The sequence below is a fragment of the Salvelinus namaycush genome, chromosome 23, assembly GCF_016432855.1.
Source record: "Salvelinus namaycush isolate Seneca chromosome 23, SaNama_1.0, whole genome shotgun sequence".
Lineage (NCBI taxonomy): Eukaryota > Metazoa > Chordata > Actinopteri > Salmoniformes > Salmonidae > Salvelinus > Salvelinus namaycush.
Genome location: NC_052329.1, coordinates 37,699,351 through 37,724,727, shown reverse-complemented (window position 1 = coordinate 37,724,727; position 25,377 = coordinate 37,699,351). Strand labels below are relative to the sequence as shown.

The 25,377-nt window shown below is 42.3% G+C and overlaps 1 protein-coding gene across 1 annotated transcript; it reads right to left on the bottom strand.

Annotated features, from left to right (window-relative positions):
• Positions 1-199: 199 nt before the first annotated feature.
• fxyd6 (FXYD domain containing ion transport regulator 6) lies at positions 200-24,568 on the bottom strand. The gene is made up of 8 exons (XM_038962033.1): positions 24,122-24,568; positions 5,902-5,955; positions 2,525-2,548; positions 2,327-2,368; positions 2,143-2,217; positions 1,995-2,037; positions 1,827-1,876; positions 200-1,611 (listed from the first exon to the last, which is right to left on the bottom strand). The coding sequence occupies exons 2-8, from the start codon at positions 5,948-5,950 to the stop codon at positions 1,562-1,564; spliced, it is 333 nt and encodes a 110-aa protein (XP_038817961.1). The 5' UTR covers positions 5,951-5,955; positions 24,122-24,568; the 3' UTR covers positions 200-1,561.
• Positions 24,569-25,377: the final 809 nt, after the last annotated feature.

The window sequence follows — 25,377 nt, the reverse complement described above, 5'->3', positions numbered from 1 at the left end:
TTTATTGCATTGTCATTGTGTTGTAGTTCTTGGTAGTGTGACTTTGTAGCTTACCACAATTATGCCCAGAATCACAGGTGAGCAGTGGCTGGTGGCTATTTTTCTCCATATAAGTCAACTATACAAGTAAACCTTAACATAACATTACAATTAAAACTGTATAACTTAACAAATACGTGAAGGTTATTGGTGATAGACACTTTATTTGTATGCTAAAAGCACAAAATGCAGCTATACAATACAACCTCATGCACAGAATGAACAGAGTAGTTACTTATTGTCGTGACAGCGTTTTTTTTTTTGTAACAATGATACTCCGCATAAGACTCCATATATCGGACTGCGTGACATAAACTTTACCTGACATCTGATACAGAGCAAATTATATTTTCCTTTTATTTTCTTCACCTAATTTGGCATCTAAAACTATGACTCTGGCACACTTAGTATCTACACACACTCTATCACTCACACACAGGCCCGCTTTCTCATTAACTAAATGCATAATCAATCATACAATACAAAACAGCGAAACGCCATTGGTTGAGAGACTGATTTTGCAATCAGCTACTGTAACTTCTCAAATAAACGATAGAGGACACAGATTTGCGGCACTGGTGTGGGAACCGGCCAATCCTAGCCTGCCTCTGAGGGCGGTATCGCCCGGCTCAGCCAATGGCAGAGGAGGAGACTAGATTGGACGGTTTTTCTAGGACAAGGCAGTGATACAGCTGATGTAGGAGCTCACTTTACCACAGTAAGTACTGTTGGTGAGCTCCTAGTTAACTCTGATGCATTCTTGTGCTTGGTCAGCAAACTGTGGCAGTTGGATTCTCGTGTGTAAGGCGCAACACAGTCAAATACACACAACCACTCAGACACACACACATACACACACCACCCAAACTCATGTACCCACACAGGCACACATATATTTAAATATATATAGCTATAACTGTGTACTGTGTATAGACTATTTATACTAATATATATGCATGCATATATAGTATAGAATCTACTACGTGAAAAACAGCATTGAGGACAATTGTTACAAGAGTGGTGGTGATAACAGCAACAACAAAAATATAGCAAACAGTAACCTCTAGAATCTAAAGACGATAGAAACACAGAATTTAAGCTAAACACAAACAAGACGAGCATTTCTTGACAAATCTCTTATTATTAAGAACTGGGGTAAAGACGATCTGTAAAAAGGTGTCACTGGCTAAGACAACAAACTGGAGACCGACTGTCGCAGAAAGGCACAGGCACACACGAGATCACTGAGACACGTACACGGGCACAGAGCACGGAACAATAGGTTAGAGGTCTATTTACATCTGCATTATCCCCCCACCCCCCTCTACACACTCCTATCCTCTACCCAGTGGTCGCACAGTATTCCTTTTGCATCATCTTCATTAATCATCATTATTTTTTTCAGCATCATCATCTTTGTAGCCGTCATCATCATCATGGTTGTTGTGTTGGTCATTAGGTAGTGGTTCAGTGGCAGATATGGTTGATTCGGTCAGGTGGGGGTCAGTCTGGTCGGGCTGACTCAGTTCTCAGCCTTAGCTTCAGGCTCTGGCTCTGGCTCTGGCTCCTTAGCTGTGATTGGATAGAAGAGGGGGAATCAAGGAAACTCACATGACTTCATGAAAAGCCAGTGAGGTTGGGGTAGACATTTCAAACAGTGGCCGTAACATAGGGGGAACCTAGGCATTGACTACGAAAGATCATTCCCAAAGGTTGAACTCGACTATGGACTGGCGTCAAGGGTGTTCTAAGGGGTGTGTGTAAGGGGTGAGTGACAGTTCTCTCACCCTTGGACACGATCAGGGTCTCTGCCGTAGCCTCTTCGTCTCCAGGGACCCTGCGATAGAACCAAGGGGACAGATGTTGGTTGTCATGGTGACCAGAGATGGAGAACACAGCCCAAAAACAACAGAGCAGAAATGTAGTCTACGGATCAGGAACAAATGCCGACTTACTTGGGCTTCTTCTCCTGATTGGAACTGCAGCGACATTTTCGGCCTAGAACCGACAACAAATCATCATCCCGATCTTAAAAATCAACAATCGAAGGCCCATAAAGTACACGTGCTGCGTAGGTAGACTTACTGAAGTATGAAGACTTACTGAGGATGAGGAGGATGCCCAGCGCGAAGAGTACCACACCAAAGACCAGTCCACAGATCCGCAGGCTATGATAGTCTACACAGAGACACAGACGTCTACTTAAGAAAGTCTTCTTTCTTGGCTATTGGAACACTGTCAGTTGATGGGGAAGAGCATCAAGGCGCACTAACAGTGGTCTACTTACCATAGACAAATGGGTCCACCTCTTTCTTCTCCTTTTTACCATCTGAAAATACAGGCACAGGGAAAGGCAAGGCGATGAGATACTAGCCATATCGGACATCTAACAACCATAGCAGTTTTCAATGCTGTACATACCAAAGACTATAACGGGGCTGGGGTTAACATGGCTAAACACATTGATTACACACAGGTTACTCACCCTCGGCACTTGGGTCTGCTACTGCTGAGAGAGAGAGGAGAGAGGAGAGAGAGAAGAGAGAAGAGAGAGGAGAGAGGAGAGAGGAGAGAGAGAGAGAGAGAGAGAGAGAGAGACTTTTTCATGTCACTGAGGGAGATTATGTCAGGATATGTTATTGTTAGCCATCAGGGATCATATGGGAGGGATCCTCTGGGAGGAGAAGAGACACAGTCTGTTACCAGTCACCATGACAGCCGTGAATTGGGGAGGAGTGATCGCATTGGGGCAGAGGTCAGGTCAGATGAAGTGAGGAACAACAGATATCACTAAGGTTCTGTCTAGCAACAGAGATGCATTGGCTGTTCAGATGTGGAGGAAACTGAGCAGAGGAGAAAGGGTTAAATATCAGTGCTTGTGTGAACATGTTTTCGTCGATTCAGCTGTTCAATCCTTTGGGAACAATGAACTTGGCTTAAGCTTTCACAGTGTCTGTCGAGTTCTTACTCTAATAATTAGAACCCAACACTTAGAACATACAGTGCATTTGGAAAGTATTCAGACCCCTTGACTTTTCCCACATTTTGTTACGTTACAGCCTTATTCTAAAATGGATTACATAAATGCTTTCCCTCATCAATCTACACACAATACCCCATAATGACAGAGCAAAAACAGGTTTTCAGAAAAAAAGATACCTTGTTTACAGAAGGATTCAGACCTTTTGCTATGAGACTCGAAATTGAGCTCAGGTGCATTCTTTTTCCATTGATCATCTTTGAGATGTTTCTACAACTTGATTGGAGTCCACCTGTGGTAAACTCAATTGATTGGACGTGTTTCGAAAGGTCCCACAGTTCTCAGAGCAAAAACCAAGCCATGAGTCCGAGACAGGATTGTCTTGATGCACAGATCTGTAGAATAATACCAAAAACATTCTGCAGCATTGAAGGTCCTCAAGAACACAGCGGCCTCAATCATTCTTAAAAGGAAAAAGTTTAGAACCACCAAGAGCATGGCCGCCCGGCCAAAATGAGCAATCGCGGAGAAGGACCTCGCTGACCAAGAACCCAATGGTCACTCTGACAGAGCTCCAGAGTTTGTGGAGATGGGAGAACCTTCCAGAAGGAATCACAACCATCTCTGCAGCGCTCCACCAATCAGGCATTTATGGTAGAGTGGCCAGACGGAAGCCACTCCTCAGTAATAGGCACATGACAGCCCGCTTGGAGTTTTCCAAAAGGCACCTAAAGGACTCTCAGACCATGAGAAACAAGATTCTCTGGTCTGATAACACCAGATTGAACTCTTTGACCTGAAAGCCAAGCATCACGTCTGGAGAAACCTGGCACCCACCCTACGGTGAAACATGGTGGTGGCAACATCATGCTGTGGGGATGTTTTTCAGCGGCAAGGACTGGGAGACTAGTCAGGATCAAGGGAAAGATGAACAGATCAAAGTACAGCAAGATCCTTGATGACAACCGACTCCAGAGCACTCAGGACCTCAGACTGGGGTGACAAGACAACGACAAGTCTCTAAATGTCTCGAGGCTGCCAAAGCTGTAATCGCTGCCAAAGGTGCTTCAACAAAGTACTGAGTAAAGGGTCTGAATACTTATGTAAATGTCATATTTCAGTTTTTATTTCTTTTAAACATTTGCGGTACTGAGTGTAGTTTGATGAGAAAAAAATACAAATTAATGCATTTTCGAATAAGGCTGTAGCGTAAGAAAATGTGGGAAAAGTCAAGAGGTCTGAATACTTTCTGAATGCACTGTAATTCAGAATTCTTATTGGCTCATATTTGAACTACAGTATGTCACATCAGAGCTTGGATAGGGCTCTTGACAGGTTACAGTATTCACATCCAGTTGTGCAATGGCACTGGCCTTGTGGATTATTAGTTGAATGGACCGCCTCAGTTATCTCCCGTCCCCGTCCTCCTCCTCCTCCTCCCCTACTCCAACCCTCACTCACTGTGTCAATTAATTTCCTAAATTCCCATCAGCAAACACTGTCTGGCCCATTGCACAAACCCCAGACCTTCTTTCTGCTCTGCTCCCCCATTGTGTGTGTGTGTGTGGACGTGTTTAACTATTCTTGTGGGGACCAAGCGAAACAACATTTGACCAACTGGGGATGTTTTGTTAGTCCCCACAAGGTCAAATGCTATTTCTAGGGGGTTTAGGGTTAAGGTTGGAATGAGTGTTAGGGTTAGAATTACATTAAGGGTTAGGAGCTAGGGTTAGTTTTAGAGTTAGCGTTAGGAGCTAGGGTTAGGGTTAGAGTTAAGGTTAGGTTCTTGGGTTAAGGTTAGGGTTAGGGTAAGGGTAAGAGTACAGGTTAGGGTTAGGTTTAGGGATTAGGGAAAATAGGATTTTGAATGGGACTGAATTGTGTGTCCCCACAAGGTTAGCTGTACAAGACTGTGTGTGTGTGTGTGTGTGTGTGTGTGTGTGTGTGTGTGTGTGTGTGTGTGTGTGTGTGTGTACTCTACTCAGCATGTGTATTCATATCAACAGACAGGGAGTCACACAGAATGGGGAGTGCGTGTATGAAAAACACTGAATTATAGTGGGAGGGAGATTGATAGAGGAAAATGTACATCTGGAGATGGAGAAAGGGAAGAGGGAAAAGGAGAGATGTATATAGTATAGTCTGGTGACAAAAGAAGAAAGGAAGAAAGAAAGAGAAACCAGAACAGACAGTGTGAACAAAACACAGATGAAAGAATGGAGAAGACACAGAATGGGTGTCAGGGAAAAAAGACAGGAAGGCAGGAAAAGAGGGAGGTCGAAACGAATGTGAACTGAAGAGAGGTGGGAAAACACCAAAGCAATAGAATGTGGAAGGTTAGTCTGATTGACAGACAAGAAAGAGTGAGAGGCATGGATAACACCAGACTTCTATAGAAGAATAAATAACATGGATGGCTCAGTTGCTCTCTCAACTGATGTATTGAACATATGACCTGCGGCAGAGTTAAACAGTTACTGTATGTGTGTCATGGCCTAAATATACTTGTGATATACAATATATTACATTATACCTGGGATATAAATAACACACACACACACACACACACACACACACACACACACACACACACACACACACACACACACACACACACACACACACACACACACACACACACACACACACACACACACACACACACACACACACACACACACACTGTACTACGCATGCAAAGGAAGGAAGCCTCAGGCTCCAGAATAAGTCAATCCACTAATGTTCAGTCAAAACCCCATGCCTGCCATGTCATGCCACGGCCCTCCCCTGTGTCTCCTGCCTCCCTGTGGATCGTGCGGTCGTCGTGCTGGCGTTAGTGGTAGTGGTGTTGGTAGTGGCTGAGGGGAGGAGGGGGCACTTACCAGCCACATACACCAGGAGTGAAAAGAGGAAGAACATAATAGTTTCCATGGTAACTGCAGAAAGAGAGAGAGAGAGAGAAAGAAACAGAGCGAGAGAGAGAGAGAACCGTGTTAGTGGGTAACATGCCACACACATACACACCAAGACACACATGTTCACACAGACACATACAGTATGTAAGGTTGGAAAACACCCCCTCCCCACTCATCATCTCTCTTGTATTGAACCAATCTGTTGCGTAACCTTACTAACCTTTATTCCTCTTACATAACATCACATGTATAGAATATTGGAATGGACACTCTTGGATTGTTCCTAGTTCCCTATGGAGGCCACAGTGAATTGGCCTACTTCCCCATATGTCACATACGCACACACATATACACAAAACCACAACGTCACAGAGGACCACACACAGGCACAGCCCACTAATTGCCCTCATTACAAGTCAAGAGATGGCAACGGTGCAATCTCAGAGAAATGTTCTCTTTAGTCCAGCATTGGTCTTTCAAGGTTCCAAGTAACACAAGCTTAAAATGGTGGATACCTCGTATTTTACACACAAACTTGCGCAATGGGCCAGACAGTGTTTGCTGATGGGAATTTAGGAAATTAATTGAAACGGGGAGCAAGGGTTGGAAGAATAGAATAGGGGAGGAGGACGGGAGACAACTGAGGCGATCCATTCAACTAATAATCCACAAGGCCAGTGCCATTGCACAACTGGATGTGAATACTGTAACCTGTCAAGAGCCCTATCCAAGCCCTGGATGTGACAACTTACTGCAGCTCATATAAGAGCCAATAAAGACCATAATAGTTCTGAATTATGTTGTAAGAAATCATAAGAGAATCTCATAAGAGAATGATTCTCTCTCCTTCAGACTTTGAGCTGCTACTGGAAGTCCCCTCATCTCAAGGCTGTACGGTTCTCTATTAGAAATTACTCCAAATGGGTGCTCTGCAGAGGAATGTTTTATTTACATTGGCGTGAAACATCCATTGGTAGACAGATAATGACATTAAATCAGGCAGCGGTGATACCTGCAGAAAGAGTGGTAATTTTTTTTTATGGATCAACACCAATCATGTGTCTCATTTTCAGTTACATTCTCAAACCAGTACTACACAGACATCTTGATGGGAATAGAAACTAGAAGTGAAAGTTGCCAAGCTGACAGAGAAATTAGAGTAATGGGTTGAAGATGAGATAATTACAGACAAAAGACAGGTTACAATACTACAGTAGATTACTTGGATTCAGGCTTTCCTTGGAAAGAAACTTGCCCTCGAGGCAAAGAGATGACAACGATCCCCCCATTGCTTTTCCTCTCCTCTCCCAGATTTTCCCATCTCTCTAACCATCTATCTCCTCCAAGTTATGTGCCCCACTTCCCATGGAGAAAATCCTTTACTGATACCAAAATGCAGATTGTGGGGGAGAGAATACATTTGGCTAGACAGGACCTAAGTCATTAGCATAGTCGCTTAGCATCACAGTCCAGATGATGTTTGTGTGCTGTGTACAGCTCCAAACTCCCTTAAAAACCTCTACGGGATCGGTGTCCTCCCACGGGACGGTTAAGCTAACTTGCGCTAATGTGATTAGCATTATGTTTTAAGTAACAATGTACCAGGACATAGACATATCTGATATGGGCAGAAAGCTTACATTCTTGTTAATCTAACTGCACTGTCCAATTTACAGTAGCTATTACAGTGAAAGAATACCATGTTATTGTTTGAGGAGAGTGCACAGTTTTGAACTTGAAAATGTATTAATAAACCAATTAGGCAAATTTGGGCAGTCTTGATACAACATTTTCAACAGAAATACAATGGTTCATTGGATCAGTCTAAAACTTGGCACATGCACTGCTTCCATCTAATGGCCAGAATCTAAATTGTGCCTAACCTGGAATAATACATTATGGCCTTTCTCCTGCATTTCAAAGACGATGGAGAAAATGTTTTCTTTTTTTTCTTTGTGTTGTTATCTTTTACCAGATCTAATGTATTATATTCTCCTACATTCATTTCACATTTCCACAAACTTCAAAGTGTTTCCTTTCAAATGGTATCAAGAATATGCATTTCCTTGCTTCAGGTCCTGAGCTACAAGCAGTTAGATTTGGGTATGTCTTTTTAGGTGAAAATTAAAAAAAAAAGAGTCCGATCCTTTAAGGATAAGAGGTGTGACCTTGCCTTTGAAACAGCTTTAGGTGGCGAGCCCAGCCTCATGGTCACACGTTTAAGTTTCTTAGGATGAATCATGTTCAGGAGGCAGGTAATTTGCTCGATGATAGGGCACTTGATAGCAATTGAGCAACAAATGGCCTAATTGAACTGGGAGAGTGGCCTCACAGCACACATTATGTTGTCATGTTGAATCCAGGCAAATATTCACAGAGCTACACATTTTACATGTCATTCATGGCATTAAGAACATTGCATGTAAAAGCCAAACTTACCTCTCAGTCTAGCACAGTAAGTCTCTGTACGCAATTATGTGGATTAATTTTTGTCTGTAAACTGGCTGAATGTTTTACCTGGTTGCATGTTATCACTATTCTACCCGGTTACTGTATGTGTGCTTTATATGCCTGCTGTTGTCTATATCCAGACAGGTTCTGGGTTATGACTGGGACAATAGCAGTCAACCGCCAGTCACTATGGAGCAGACGTAAGTGGGTTGTTATGTCTGGCTCTGTGATGTTGCGTCTACTCCCACCACCCTCCCTAGCTGCACTAAATAGCAGTGTTGTATTCATGATCCTCTCATTCAGTCAGTCACCGCCCATCCCGACCCTATAGCCCTGGGCTATTCATTAGAGGAGAAACACACAGGCAGGGAGACGACATCTACAGTGTGGATGATGATGTGTTGTGAAGGCTAATAGACATCTACAGATGTGGCCAGAGGTCTTCTCAGAGAGAGGAAAGGGTTCATCTGCTTGGCGATTGAGTCTACAACCTCAATAAAGAAGATCCTGACACCGTTGAAGCTCCGCTCTGTTCTCCTCTTCCTTATTCAATCATCATATCCTGTCCTTTTTATCCATCTGGTATGTATAGAGAGAGAGTTAAAGAGGGATGGATGGATAGATGGAGGCATAGAGGTATACCAAGAGAGAGAGAGGAAGAGGAGCCCACTTAGAACTCTTACACATAGCTACCTTGTTAATGGTACTGATAGCTCATTAACACAGCGAGGGTAAAGACTAAAGTCTAAGTGACACCTTAGATGACCTCTATGGGGACTTCTACTAGTCTACACTACAGTGCATTCACAAAGTATTCAGACCCCTTTGACTTTTTCCACATTTTGTTATGTTACGTGGTCGTGGATGGGTATTCCAGCATGACAATGACCCAAAACACACGGCCAAGGCAACAAAGGAGTGGCTCAAGAAGAAGCACATTAAGGTCCTGGAGTGGCCTAGCCAGTCTCCAGACCTTAATCCCATAGAAAATCTGGGGAGGGAGCTGAAGGTTCGAGTTGCCAAACGTCAGCCTCGAAACCTTAATGACTTGGAGAAGATCTGCAAAGAGGAGTGGGACAAAATCCCTCCTGAGATGTGTGCAAACCTGGTGGCAAACTACAAGAAACGTCTGACCTCTGTGATTGCCAACAAGGGTCAAATACTTATTTCCCTCATTAAAATGCAAATCAATTTATAACATTTTTGACATGCGTTTTTCGGGATTTTTTTGTTGTTATTCTGTCTCTCACTGTTCAAATAAACCAACCATTAAACTTATAGACTGATCATTTCTTTGTCAGTGGACAAACATACAAAATCAGCAGGGGATCAAATACTTTTTTCCCTCACTGTATGTTGGTCGAAATAAAGTCACAGAATTCTTTGTTAGACAATAGGGCCGTGTTAAATCTACAATTCAACAGGTTTTTTTTGCATTCAGAGTAAGTGCTAAGTCCAGAATGGAAGCCCGTTTGAGAGTCTTTAGCCTTCTTTAGGGTAGGGGGCAGTATTTTCACGTCCGGATGAAAAGCATGCCCAGAGTAAACGGCCTGCTACAAAGCCATAAAATCTAGAATATGCATATTATTAGTAGAGTTGGATAGAAAACACTTACACGTTTTTTAAACTGTTTGAATGATGTCTGTGAGTATAACAGAACTCATATGGCAGGCAAAAACCTGAGAAAATTCCAACCAGGAAGTGGGAAATCTGAGGTTGGTCGATTTTCAACTCAGCTCGTCTTGAAGATAGTGGGATATTGGTAATTTTGCACTTCCTTAGGCTTCCACTAGATGTCAACAGTCGTTAGAACCTTGTCTGATGCCTCTACTTTGAAGTGGAGCCGAAGGAGAGAGAAATGAGTCAGGTCTATCATGACCTGAACATGCCCTGACCATGCACGTTCACGTGAGAGCGAGCTCTGTTCCATTCCACTTCTGAAGACAATGGAATACTCCGGTTGGAACATTATTGAAGAATTATGTTAAAAACATCCTAAATATTGATTCAATACTTCGTTTGTCATGTTTTTACGGACTGTAATATAACTTTTTTAACTTTTCGTCCGTACTTTCCGCTGGACCTGCCCGCGCGTCGTGAGTTTGGAAAGTGTACTGAACGCTAGAGCAACAAGGAGGAATTTGGACATAATTGATGGACATTATCGAACAAAACTAACATTTATTGTGGAACTGGGATTCCTGGGAGTGCATTCTGATGAAGATCATCAAAGGTAAGTGAATTTTTATAATGTTACTTCTGACTTCTGTTGACTGCATAATATGTATTGATTGGGCTCTGAGCGCCGACTCAGATTATTGCATGGGTTGCTTTTTTCGTAAAGCTTTTTTGAAATCTGACACAGCGGTTGCATTAAGGAGAAGTGCATCTAAAATTCCATGCATAACAGTTGTATCTTTTAGCAATGTTTATTATGAGTATTCCTGTAAATTGATGTGGCTCTCTGAAAAATCAAAGGATGTTTTGGAACTTCTGAATGTAAGGCGCCAATGTAAACTCAGATTTTTGGATATAAATATAGACTTTACCAAACAAAACACACATGTATTGTGTAACATGAGGTCCTATGAGTGTCATCTGATGAAGATCATCAAAGGTTAGTGATTAATTTTATCTATATTTCAGCTTTTTGTGAATCCTCTCTTTGGCTGGAAAAATGGCTGTGTTATTCTGTGAATAGGCACTCACCTAACATAATCGTTTGGTTTGATTTCGTCATAAAGCCTTTTTGAAATCGGACACTGGCTGGATTTACAACAAGTGTATCTTTAAAATTGTGTAAAATACATGTATGTTTGAGGAATTTTAATTATGGGATTTCTGTTGATTTGAATTTGGCGCCCTGCAGTTTCACTGGCTGTTGAAGAGGTGGGACGCTACCGTCTCACGTACCCTAGAGAGGTTAAGGCTAGGGGGCAGTATTCGGAAGTTCGGATGACTGACGTGCCCAAAGTAAACTTCCTGTTACTCAGGCCCAGAAGCTAGGATATGCATAAGCATTGGATAGAACATCATGTCTGTGAGTATAACAGAACTGATATGGCAGGCGAAAACCCGAGGAGAATCCATCCGGAATAGTTTTTTTTGTTGAGGTCACCACCCATTGAAATGCTTGTCTATGGGATATTCAAAGGAAATCCTCCCAGATTGCAGTTCCTATGGCTTCCACTAGATGTCATCAGTGTTTAGAAAGGGTTTCAGGCTTGTTTTTTGAAAAATTAATTAGTAATTGTAGTTTTTCAAGGTGGCTCTCATTTTGGACTGTAGTCTTGTGCGCACTTGGATGAGGGGCACACTTCTTTATTTATCTCCGGTATTGAACATACTACATTCCGTCTTAAATTGTATAGTTTATTTACATATTAGAGTACCTGAGGATTGATTAGAAACGTTGTTTGACTTGTTTGGACGAAGTTTATTGGTAACTTTTGGGATTCCTTTGTCTGCATGTTGAACGAGTGGAATGGGTGGATTACTGAATCAAATGCGCCAACTTAACTGACTTTTTGGGGATATAAAGGACTTTATCAAACAATATAACAATTTGTTGTGTAGCTGGGACCCTTGGGATTGCAAACAGAGAAAGATCTTTAAAGGTAAGTGATTTATTTTATCGCTATTTCTGACTTTTGTGACACCTCTGCTGGTTTGGAATTATTTTTTAATGCTTTTGTATGCGGGGCGCTGTCCTCAGATAATCGCATGGTATGCTTTCGCCTTAAAGTCTTTTTGAAATCTGACAAAGCGGCTGGATTAACAAGAAGTTAAGCTTTTAAATGATGTATGACACTTGTATTTTCATAAGTGTTTAATATTACGATTTTTGTATTATGAATTTCGCGCTCTGCAATTTCACCGGATGTTGTCAAGATGGGGCGCTAGCGTCCCACCTAGCCCAAAGAGGTTTTTAATGAGGGGTGGCTTCAGTCTGGCCACTCTACCATAAAGGCCTGATTGGTGGAGTGCTTCAGAGATTATTGCACTTCTGGAAGGTTCTCCCATCTCCACAGAGGAACTCTGGAGCTCTATCAGAGTCAGGTTCTTGGTCACATCCCTGACCAAGGCCCTTCTCCCCCGATTGCTCAGTTTGGCCGGGCAGCTAGCTCTAGGAAGAGTCTTGGAGGTTCCAAACTTCTTCCATTTAAGAATGATGGAGGCCACAGTGTTCTTGGGGACCTTCAATGCTGCAGAACTTTTTTGGTACCCTTCCCCAGATCAGTGCCTAGACACAAATCTATCTCTGATCTCTACGAACAATTCCTTCGACCTCATGGCTTGGTTTTTGCTATGAGATGCACTGGGAACTGTCCAATCAATTGAATTAACCACAGGTAGACTCCAATCAAGTTGTAGAAACATCTCAAGGACGATCAATGGAAACAGGATGCACCTGAGCTCAATTTCGAGTCTCAAAGAAAAGGGTCGGAATACTTATGTAAATAAGGTTTTACATAATTTTTTAGATTTGCAAAAATTTCTAAAAACATGTTTTTGCTTTGTCATTGTGGGGAATTGTGTGTAGATTGATGAGGATGTATTTTATTTTATCCATATTAGAGTAAGGCTGTAACGTAATAAAAAGTGGAAAATGTCAAGGGGTCTGAATACTTTTCGAATGCATTGTATATTAGACACAATAAAAACACAGGACTGAGGAGTAAAGTACAAGCTTTTAACGTTTTCCATTTAACAAGCTGAAAAGGAGGGATAGGAAAAGGATGATAGCGAATACTTAACTGAGGAACTCAATTTAACCTTGCGCAATACCCTAGATGCAGTTGCACCCCTAAAAACGAAAAACATTTGTCATAAGAAACTAGCTCCCTGGTATACAGAAAATACCCGAGCTTTGAAGCAAGCTTCCAGGAAATTGGAACGGAAATGGCGCCACACCAAACTGGAAGTCTTCCGACTAGCTTGGAAAGACAGTACTGTGCAGTACCGAAGAGCCCTCACTGCTGCTCGATCATCCTACTTTTCCAACTTAATCGAGGAAAATAAGAACAATCCAAAATTTATTTTTGATACTGTTGCAAAGCTAACTAAAAAGCAGCATTCCCCAAGAGAGGATGGCTTTCACTTCAGCAGTAATAAATTCATGAACTTCTTTGAGGAAAAGATCATGACCATTAGAAAGCAAATTACGGACTCCTCTTTGAATCTGCGTATTCCTCCAGGGCTTAGCTGTCCTGGATCTGCACAGCTCTGCCAGGGCCTGGGATCGGGAGAGACACTTAAGTGTTTTAGTACTATATCTCTTGACACAATGATGAAAATGATCATGGCCTCTAAACCTTCAAGCTGCATACTGGATCCTATTCTTACTAAACTACTGAAAGAGCTGCTTCCTGTGCTTGGCCCTCCTATGTTGAACATAATAAACAGCTCTCTATCCACCGGATGTGTACCAAACTCACTAAAAGTGGCAGTGATAAAGCCTCTCTTGAAAAAGCCAAACCTTGACCCGGAAAATATAAAAAACTATCGGCCTATATCGAATCTTCCATTCCTCTCAAAATTTTTTAGAAAAAGCTGTTGCGCAGCAACTCACTGCCTTTCTGAAGACAAACAATGTATACGAAATGCTTCAGTCTGGTTTTAGACCCCATCATAGCACTGAGACTGCACTTGTGAAGGTGGTAAATGACCTTTTAATGGCGTCAGACCGAGGCTCTGCATCTGTCCTCGTGCTACTAGACCTTAGTGCTGCCTTTGACACCATCGATCACCACATTCTTTTGGAGAGACTGGAAACCCAAATTGGTCTACACGGACAAGTTCTGGCCTGGTTTAGATCTTACCTGTCGGAAAGATATCAGTTTGTCTCTGTGAATGGTTTGTCCTCTGACAAATCAACTGTACATTTCGGTGTTCCTCAAGGTTCCGTTTTAGGACCACTATTGTTTTCACTATATATTTTACCTCTTGGGGATGTTATTCGAAAACATAATGTTAACTTTCACTGCTATGCGGATGACACACAGCTGTACATTTCAATGAAACATGGTGAAGCCCCAAAATTGCCCTCGCTAGAAGCCTGTGTTTCAGACATAAGGAAGTGGATGGCTGAAAACTTTCTACTTTTAAACTCGGACAAAACAGAGATGCTTGTTCTAGGTCCCAAGAAACAAAGAGATCTTCTGTTAAATCTGACAATTCATCTTGATGGTTGTAAAGTCGTCTCAAATAAAACTGTGAAGGACCTCGGCGTTACTCTTGACCCTGATCTCTCTTTTGACGAACATATCAAGACTGTTTCAAGGACAGCTTTTTTCCATCTACGTAACATTGCAAAAATCAGACATTTTCTGTCCAAAAATGATGCAGAAAAATTAATCCATGCATTTGTTACTTCTAGGTTAGACTACTGTAATGCTCTACTTTCCGGCTACCCGGATAAAGCACTAAATAAACTTCAGTTAGTGCTAAATACGGCTGCTAGAATCCTGACTAGAACCAAGAAATTTGATCATATTACTCCAGTGCTAGCTTCCCTACACTGGCTTCCTGTTAAGGCAAGGGCTGATTTCAAGGTTTTACTGTTAACCTATAAAGCGTTACATGGGCTTGCTCCTACCTATCTTTCCGAGTTGGTCCTGCCGTACATACGAATACGTACGCTACGGTCACAAGACGCAGGCCTCCTAATTGTCCCTAGAATTTCTAAGCAAACAGCGGGAGGCAGGGCTTTCTCCTATAGATCTCCATTTTTATGGAACAGTCTGCCTACCCATGTGAGAGACGCAGACTCGGTCTCAACCTTTAAGTCTTTACTGAAGACTTATCTCTTCAGTAGGTCATATGATTGAGTGTAGTCTGGCCCAGGAGTGTGAAGGTGAACGGAAAGGCTCTGGAGCAACGAACCGCCCTTGCTGTCTCTGCCTGGCCGGTTCCCCTCTCTCCACTGGGATTCTCTGCCTCTAACCCTATTACAGGGGCTGAGTCACTGGCTTACTGGTGCTCTTTCATGCCGTCCCTAGGAGGGGTGCGTCACTTGAGTGGGTTGAGTTACTGACGTGATCTTCCTGTCTGGGTTGGCGCCCCCCCCTTGGTTTGTGCTGTGGTGGAGTTCTTTGTGGGCTATACTCGGCCTTGTCTCAGGATTGTAAGTTGGTGGTTGAAGATATCCCTCTAGTGGTGCGGGGGCTGTGCTTTGGCAAAGTGGGTGGGGTTATATCCTTCCTGTTTGGCCCTGTCCGGGGGTATCTTCGGATGGGGCCACAGTGTCTCCTGACCGCTCCTGTCTCAGCCTCCAGTATTTATGCTGCAGTAGTTTATGTGTCGGGGGGCTAGGGTCAGTTGGTTATACCTGAAGTACTTCTCCTGTCTTATCCAGTGTCCTGTGTGAATTTAAGTATGCTCTCTCTAATTCTCTCGTTCTCTCTTTCTTTCTCTCTCTCTGAGAACCTGAGCCCTAGGACCATACGTCAGGACTACCGGGCATGATGACTCCTTGCTGTCCCCAGTCCGCCTGGCCTTGCTGCTATTCCAGTTTCAACTGTTCTGCCTGCGGTTACGGAACCCCTACCTGTCCCAGACCTGCTGTTTTCAACTCTTAATGATCGGCTATGAAAAGCCAACTGAGATTTATTCCTGATTATTATTTGACCATGCTTGTCATTTATGAACATTTTAAAAATCTTGGCTCTCTCTAATTTTCTCCTTCTCTCTTTCTTTCTCTCGGAGGACCTGAGCCCTAGGACCATACGTCGGGACTACCGGGCGTGGTGACTCCTTGCTGTCCCCAGTCCGCCTGGCCTTGCTGCTATTCCAGTTTCAACTGTTCTGCCTGCGGTTATGGAACCGCCACCTGTCCCAGACCTGTTGTTTTTCAACTCTTAATGATCGGCTATGAAAAGCCAACTGAAAAGTATTCATGATTATTATTTGACCATGCTTGTCACTTATGAACATTTTTGAACATCTTGGCATAGTTCTGTTATAATCTCCACCCGGCACAGCCAGAAGAGGACTGGCCACCCCTCATAGCCTGGTTCCTCTCTAGGTTTCTTCCTAGGTTTTGGCCTTTCTAGGGAGTTTTTCCTAGCCACCGTGCTTCTACACCTGCATTGCTAGCTGTTTGGGGTTTTAGGCTGGGTTTCTGTACAGCACTTCGAGATATTAGCTGATGTACGAAGGGCTATATAAAATAAACTTGATTGATTGATTGAAGGCGAGGGAGGAGGCTGGGGCATGATAGCAAATTCAACCCACTGAGGTCCATTCCGTAGTGTTTACCTCAGAGTAGTATCTTTATACTGACAGTAGGGCTCTGCGATAAGGCCGAAAAATCATACCTCAATTTTTTATTGCTGATTCACGATCTACAGTTGAAGTTCGAAGTTTACATACAGTGGTAAAGTAAGACAAGTGAAACAAACACACACGCACCTGATCAGATAAATCTGAGCAAATAAATATCTCTGCAATAAGTATCTACAGTTGAAGTCGGAAGTTTACAGACTCCTTAGCCAAATACATTGAAACTCAGTTTTTCACAATTCCTGACATTTAATCCTAGTAAAAATGCACTGTTTTAGGTCAGTTAGGATCACCACTTTATTTTAAGAATGTGAAATGTCAGAATAATAGTAGAGAGAATGATTTATTTCAGCTTTTATTTCTTTCATCACATTCCCAGTGGGTCAGCAGTTTACATACACTCAATTAGTATTTGATAGCATTGCCTTTAAACTGTTTAACTTAGGTCAAAAGTTTCAGGTAGCCTTCCACAAGCTTCTCACAATAAGTTGGGTGCATTTTGGCCAATTCCTCCTGATAGAGCTGGTGTAACTGAGTCAGGTTTGTAGGCCTCCTTGCTCGCACACGCTTTTTCAGTTCTGCCCACAAATTTTCTATGAGATTGAGGTCAGGGCTTTGTGATGGGCACTCCAATACCTTGACTTTGTTGTCCTTAAGCCATTTTGCCACAACTTTTGGAAGTATGCTTGGGGTCATTGTCCATTTGGAAGACCCATTTGCGACCAAGCTTTAACTTCCTGACTGATGTCTGAGATGTTGCTTCAATATATCCTCATAATTTTCCTCCTCATGATGTCATCTATTTTGTGAAGTGCACCAGTCCCTCCTGCAGCAAAGCACCCCCACAAAATGATGCTGCAACCCCCGTGCTTCACGGTTGGGATGGTGTTCTTTGGCTTGCCATCCTCCCCCTTTTTCCTCCAAACATAACAATGGTCATTATGGCCAAACAGTTCTATTTTTGTTTCATCAGACCAGAGGACATTTCTCCAAAACGTACGATCTTTGTCCCAATGTGCATTTGCAAACCGTAGTCTGGCTTTTTTAATGGCGGTTTTGGAGCAGTGGCTTCTTACTAGCTAAGCGGCCTTTCAGGTTATGTCGAATTGTTTTACTGTGGATATAGATACTTTTGTACCTGTTTCCTCCAGCATCTTCACAAGGTTTTTTGCTGTTGTTCTGTGATTGATTTGCACTTTTCGTACGTTCATCTCTAGGAGACAGAACGCGTCTCCTTCCTGAGCGATATGACGGCTGCGTGGTCCCGTGGTGTTTATACTTGCATACTATTGTTTGTACAGATGAACGTGGTATCTTCAGGCGTTTGGAAATTGCTCCCAAGGATGAACCAGACTTGTGGAGGCTCTACAATTTTTTTCTGGGGTCTTGGCTGATTTCTTTGGATTTTCCCATGATGTCAAGCAAAGAGGCACAGAGTTTGAAGGTAGGCATTGAAATACATCCACAGGTACACATCCAATTGACACAAATTATGTTCATTTCAGAAGCTTCTAAAGCCATGACATCATTTTCTGGAATTTTCCAAGCTGTTTAAAGGCACAGTCAACTTAGTGCATATAGACTTCTGACCCACTAGAATTGTTATACAGTGAAATAAGTGAAATGATCTCGACAAAAAATTGCTGGGAAAATGACTTGTGTCATGCACAAAGTAGAAATCCTAACCTACTTGCCAGAACTATAGTTTGTTAACAAGAAATTTGTGGAGTGGTTGAAAAACGAGTTTTAATGACTCCAACCTAAGTGTATTTAAACTGCTGACTTCAACTGTATATCTCCTTTTTAAATGTTTTCTCTAAATAAACATTGTTTCACAATTCAAGGTCAAATACACTGCATTTCAAAGAGTCAGCAATAATCTAATGAATTCAGGGCTTTTGAAATTATATTTATATGCTGACTAGACCGGGCGCACGCGTGCCTCAGCATGCACATGTTGATTTTGTCCATCCACGTGAGACCTCGATCAGCACACGTAGGTGGAAAGATCAAAACGAAATATTAACCAACTATATTCATTTGGAGACAGGTCGAAAAGCATTAAACATTTATGATAATTTAGCTAGCTAGCATGCTGTTTCTAGCTAATTTGTCCTGGGATATAAACATTGGGTTGTTAGTTTACCTGAAATGCACAAGGTCCTCTACTCCGACAATTAATCCACAGATAAAAGGGTAAATTGAGTAATCTAGTAATCTCTCCTCCTTCAGTCTTCTTCTTTGGACTTTATATGGTGGTTGGCAAACAACTTTAAGGTGCATTACCACCACCAACTGGACTGGAGTGTGGACCTCAGTTCATCTTTCAATCACCCACAAATCAAATCAAATCAAATGTATTTTATATAGCCCTTCGTACATCAGCTAATATCTCGAAGTGCTGTACAGAAACCCAACCTAAAACCCCAAACAGCAAGCAATGCAGGTGTAGAAGCACGGTGGCTAGGAAAAACTCCCTAGAAAGGCCAAAACCTAGGAAGAAACCTAGAGAGGAACCAGGCTATGAGGGGTGGCCAGTCCTCTTCTGGCTGTGCCGGGTGGAGAATATAACAGAACATGGCCAAGATGTTCAAATGTTCATAAATGACCAGCATGGTCAAATAATAATAATCACAGAAGTTATCGAGGGTGTAGCAAGTCAGCACTTGCTACACGTGGGTAAAACCAATGAGGAGATGAGAGAGGCAGGACTTGCAGAGCGCTAAGCATCACAAATAGAACCAAGTTCTATTTTAGTTCCTGGCTACGCAAATGCTCGTTGAATAACATGTGTAAATGTATTTTGCAATGCTCCGTGCACGTAACGCGAGCAGTGTGGTCAGCATGTTAGGCTACATTTACCAGAATCAATGTTCATTGATACTCCCATTTCAGTAGTCTGCTCAGCGCGCAATTTGAGGAGTTGAGACATAAAAAGGGTCTCATTAGAAAGGTTATCTTCTCCTATATTACGGTAAAATATTGTCTCAATGTGTTTTGGTGTCATTATGACCGATTCTGTTGGACCAAACCTCAAATGCAAATAACGAGTTGAAACTGCTTGCCAGTGAGGAAGAAGTCATTTCTCATCTTTGTTGTTGTGAGTAGCAAGGGGAGAGGCTTGGTACGTGTGTGTACATGGGAAGTTGCACACAACACAGAAGGAGAAAAGGAGATAAGACCAAAAAGACAACATGAGAACAAGCGGACATAAAAACTCATATATATATATATATATATTTTAATTACTTGATTCTTGCGATACAGGTATTTGGAATTGCGCTAAACATGAATTACAATTATTTGAATTAATTCTATAGATCGCCTAGCCCTAACTGACAGAGTGAGGATTGACTGGCTGTCTACTGTCTAACGACCAGGACCGGTGGGCAAGAAAAACACAATGTTAATAGTCTGAAATTCCACGCAGTGGAAAAGTGCAATGCAACCAGTTCAACCTCTCAGATCAGAGGTTGCCAAGTTGGCCGTATCTCTCAGAATCCCGTGGGAAAGCTGCTGTTGGGGAGTGGCACTGCCTGCCAGGCCAGTGCTAGTGACACAGACCCTCAAGTTCACCTCCCTCGCTAGAAATGAGAAGTGCCACCCGTTGCACTGGCCTCTATGCCTCTCCTTAAACCACTTTTGTCACCCCGTTGTTTTGTCGGTGTCGTGTTTCAGTCCCATGGTGCTGCCAGCACTTCCCTTTGTCTGAGGGAGAAGGGGAAGGGCAGGCAGAAAATGAGGTAGAAGCAGCGGTACCCTCTGTAGACGCAACAAACCCAGGGGCGGAGCTATGACTCAAGCCCAAGACATGAATTATGAATTAAGCATATGGGAGAAGACGGACTGGGAGGGAAAAACATAGAAATAAACATCATAGTGGAAATGCTGTTGTGTGTTGTGACCCGTTGTTTATCTTCGTTCTCTGTGTGTGTGTGAATCTTTTCACACCTGAACACTCATACCTTGGTTTGCAAGTGTCTAGGCCATGATCAAACCAACACCCAAAAGGGTTATTCAGCTATCCCTACAGGAGAACCCTTTCTGGTTCTAGATAGAACCATTTTTGGTTCCAGGTAGAACTCTTTAGGGTTACATGTAGAACCCTCTGGGTTAAGGGTTCTATATGGAACTCAAAAGGGTTCTACCTAGGACCTAACCATTTTCCGTGTGTAGATATGGTTATGTGAAATGATATCTGGGAGCGTTGTGATCTGATCGGTGGAGCTTGTTTTCTCTCTTGATCGTACCCATTATGGATATTTCTGTGTCAATTTGACACTAACTGCTATCTCTCTGGGACACCCAGGCTCATGTAAAAGCTCCCATATCTATGTGTTTGGGAGGTAGGTCAGGTGTTGATTGGCATTTGGAGAGTGCAGAATGAGAATCTATTTACCCCATCACTCGGTCTGACTCTGGGAACAAAAACAGCTGCTATTACCTGAGACAAACCCCGCTATTACTGACAATATGATTTTAGAGTGCCTCTCTGCTGATGAAAGATACATGTAACTGAGGAAATAAAGGAAACACCAACATAAAGTGCCTAAAAGGGTGTTGGGCTACCATGGCCCCCTAGAACAGCTTCGATGCGCCTTGGTATAGATTCTACAAGTGTCTGGAACTCGATTGGAGGGATGCGACGCCATTCTTCCACGAGAAGTTCCATCATTTGGTGTTTTGTTTAAGGTGGTGGAAAACTCTGTCTCAGGCGTTGCTCCATCTCCCATAAGTGTTCAATTCGGTCGAGATCTGGTGACTGAGACGGCCATGGCATATGGTTTACAACGCTTTCATGCTCATCAAACCATTCAGTGACCACTCGTGCCCTGTGGATGGGGGGGGGGGGGGGGGGGGCATTGTCATCCTATGGGGGCATAGCCATCATCATCCTGGAAGAGACCCCCATCAGGATAGAAATGTTTCACCATAGGTTGAAAGTGATCACCCAAAATGGCTGTGTATTTATTGGCGTTTGCCTTGCCCTTCTAAGGGGATGAGAGGACCTAAAACCATGCCAGGAAATAGCACTCCACACCATAAAAGAGCTGCCAGAACCCTCATTTACTCAAGTGTTTCCTTTATTTTGGCAGTTACATGTAGCTCTTCACAATGCAACTGCCTCTGATTAGCTCTCAGGTGTGTGTGTGTGTTTGTGTGTCTCATCTATCGCTTTACTACAACTTGCTCAAACCGAACAAGCAAATCATGAATTAGGACAATATACATGTCATCAAGATCCTTTCAGGAGCAAGAATCATGGCTTTTGGCTTAACATCTTTGCCATCATGATGATGATAAATCTCCATGACAACAAGACATTGGACGTGCCTCCTGTCACGGTGCCGGGTATTGCTATGGCAACTGTTTCCATCAGGTGACTCCTATTAGAAGTACCAAATACTGTCGGCGAGGAATGTGTGCCGAGGGGAGGGAGGTGGGCTGGAAATGGTAGCGTCAAGAAACACTAGTACGTGAGGAGAGGAGAAAAAAGAGGTAGCGCACAGTGATGAGATTCAAAATGTTCATTCACGCGTGTTCACGCTGAACATAAGCCTTTATACAACAGGGTCGTTCAACTAAAAGAGTGCCGTTTCATATTTTCAGTAGAAATTGTGCACCAATATTTAATTTGAAAAATCTATTATATTAAGTGCGCTTTAATTAATACAGACCACACGGAAAATTCTATAAATCAGATTTTAATATTGGAAAAATACTTGCTAAAGTGCCAGAATTCAGCATTTTGACATGTACCTTGGTGCACCCTCTGACTTCTAGGGAGATTTTAACCCACTTAACTCTAAGAAGTCTTCCCCATCATTGTAAAACACAAAGTGACAAAGTCATTTCTAAAGATTAGAATTGACTTAATGTGATTAGTGATTCATCCAATCTCATGAAATGTTCGTCCTTTATTTTAAGATCTACCCTGCTACGTGAACTGAACGCTCGTTACAATATGGTAAAACTATTCCTTTTTAAAATATTTTTTCACAAAAAACTTTGAACATCTAATAGTCAAATCATAGTGTAAAAGCAGGTGATCTGGTTCTCCTCCTTTTAGCGATTTTCTGGTGTTTTGTGGTGGAAAACTATGCGGGTCGACCATAACAAATTAACCCTGTTACCCAGAAAGACCGGCTAAAATGAACGTTGCATTTAACTGCCCCTCCCTGATGCACACAACAAGCTTCCATTCCCCCTGTCACAAGGGGATTTATGGCTTATTTAAAATGAAATCATCAACCCCGTTACAGTCAACCCTGTTATGGTCAATCCTGTTGGCATTTAATAGGCACTTACTATAGTCATTTTTCAATTTAACCTCTTGAGATGCTAAAACATTTTTATTCAATCGAACGTGTTATTCATGAAAGAACGTTAAAATAAGGTGAAAAAAAATAAATAATACTAAGTTACACTAGCCAAAAGGTACTCATTTGGTGGAATGACCCAACAGCTCATGACAAACAGATTAACACAAGTGCCTCCGTTTTTATAATTGTAGCCTATTTACTGTACCACATCCATCATTTGCAGATAAGCTTTTTTCGCGCCCCCGACCGCTGTCTGTCACTGGCCAAATGGAGACATGGAGAGACAATAACTCCCGAATAATTTTATCGGTTGGTATATTATAATATTGCCTAGTATGTCTCTGGTATTACCTATATTACGACACAGCCGTAGTTTGCATAACTGTGCATGAATATGTTTTAGAATGTGCATAGCCGAGAGACTAGCTCATCATGGACACTGTCTGGCGCGAGCTCCGCGAGTCTGCCACTTTCTCGGATCCTAACCTGTGGCTTTACCACTAGACTTGCCAGTATTGTGGTAGACAGAGGAGTATTCAAGCGCTTCAAATAATTCGTTCTACATAGCGTTTAGATCTATTTAGCCTAGGACTAATTATACAAACTGTTGCATGTTCTGTGTCTGCTCTGCAGCACTGCACGAGACGATTTGGCTAATCTAACATCACACTGTGAAAAGGACACACCCTCATGGCGCTAGAATACATGGCACCCAAAAACAACTCTCGACACCACATAGTTGAGGCCTATTTGAAAAAATATGATGCTCGTACAGACATTACTTTTGCGAAATAAAATAAAATGCAATGAGTGATTTTTTTTTTTTATATCCATCATGCAATTTATATGCCTATACACATTGCGAGAAGTTTACGTTTTCTTAAATGATTCACATCAATATTTCAGGAAATGAAATGTTGCCTATATTATTGATTAGCAAATACACCCTACTCACAGTAAAACCCACATCTAAGAAACAATGCATTTTTCCCCCTAGCACGTTTGAGCAGAAACCACATTACAAAAATGTAGCTCCAACTAGGCAGACAATAACACACTATAGATATAAGAACGCACACGCCTCTTCAGAATTATGTCGAAAAACAAACATGCCCAATTTATCTTCTTACCTGTTTCTATTATCTTGACTTTAAGCTACAAATTGATTGACCACAATCCAATCAACGACAATGATCAGCTTCTTCTCTCAAAGCGTTCCAATTTGTATAATCTGTGCCTTCTCACGGTTCAATTGCAGTCCACGAAGGGTTCTTGGTCGAGTCGCGCTCTTAGAATGCAAAACATGAACGTAGTTTTGCCAAAGTCTTTGTTGAAGAATCGCAATGTTTCTTCTGTTTTTATTGGTTCCAAATTGTCTCTTGGCGTCTATCACTTTATGTCTGTCTGTCTCTCACTCTCTCTGCCTCACACACACGACCACTGATGATGTTCGTGAGCATCTAGCCATCTACCCGTAGTTTTGCGCGCGTCTCCCGGTCGGTGAATGGTGTACCCAACCGGTTACAAATATACACTGATTGTGTTTTAGATGTAGGCTACCGTGTTAAACCATTACTATTTGGAGACTGGAGAGAGAGACAGAGAGATTTACATTAGGGAGCAGTGGAAATGTACACAATTGTTACCTGGAAGAAAATGGGGGAGGGTCATGCTTTTTCAATTTCACTCAGTGGGAGGGCTTAGTATTTTTTTTATTTAGTCCAGGGGAGGGTTGTGTCATTTGTAATCGATTAAATATCATATTGCTCGGGTTTGATAAGACAGACAGACAGAGAACGAGAGACAGAGATTTACATTAGGGAGCAGTCTAAATGTACACAATTGTTCCCTAGAGGAAAATGAGGGAGGGTCATGTTTATTCAATTTCAGTCAGGGTTAGTATTTGTTTTATTTAGTCCAGGGGAGGGTCATGTGATTTGTAATAAAATAAATGTGGTATTGCTCAGGGTTTGAGAATTAGTTGCTTATTTATAGTATGCCGATGTCTGCCCGATGATGCCCCTCATCCCTGATTCTTTGCTGGGTGTGCAATATCAAGTGCGCCTAGTGTGGTCTCAATAAAATGATCCATAGCCTGTACTATAGGCCATAAGAAGAGCGTGCTTCGGAGAAGCACAGGACAAAGTTATATTTCTAAGAAAATGTACTTCCTGAGTTTTTGCACTCTTGGGATGGTGTGTATAGAACTAAGCTACACTGCGTTACACATGGCAATGGATAGGCCTTTCCAATCATGAGCCCCAGCCAACAAGCTCTCACAGTTTCACATCAGCCATGAGACGTTAATCCATGCTTCTCAAACGTCACATTGTGAAGTTGTTCCAAACGTTACATTTCAAGGTGATTAAGGTTACGTTTAGGCACT

What these genes read in the sequence shown, in the direction of transcription:
- fxyd6 (XM_038962033.1), bottom strand. Translation starts at nt 5,950, where the DNA reads ATGGAAACTATTATGTTCTTCCTCTTTTCACTCCTGGTGTATGTGGCT. An exon ending in GGTGGACCCATTTGTCTATG is followed by an intron (nt 2,218 to 2,326) that starts GTAAGTAGACCA and finishes GTCTCTGTGTAG; the next exon opens with ACTATCATAGCCTGCGGATC. An exon ending in GACCCTGATCGTGTCCAAGG is followed by an intron (nt 1,612 to 1,826) that starts GTGAGAGAACTG and finishes ATCCAATCACAG; the next exon opens with CTAAGGAGCCAGAGCCAGAG.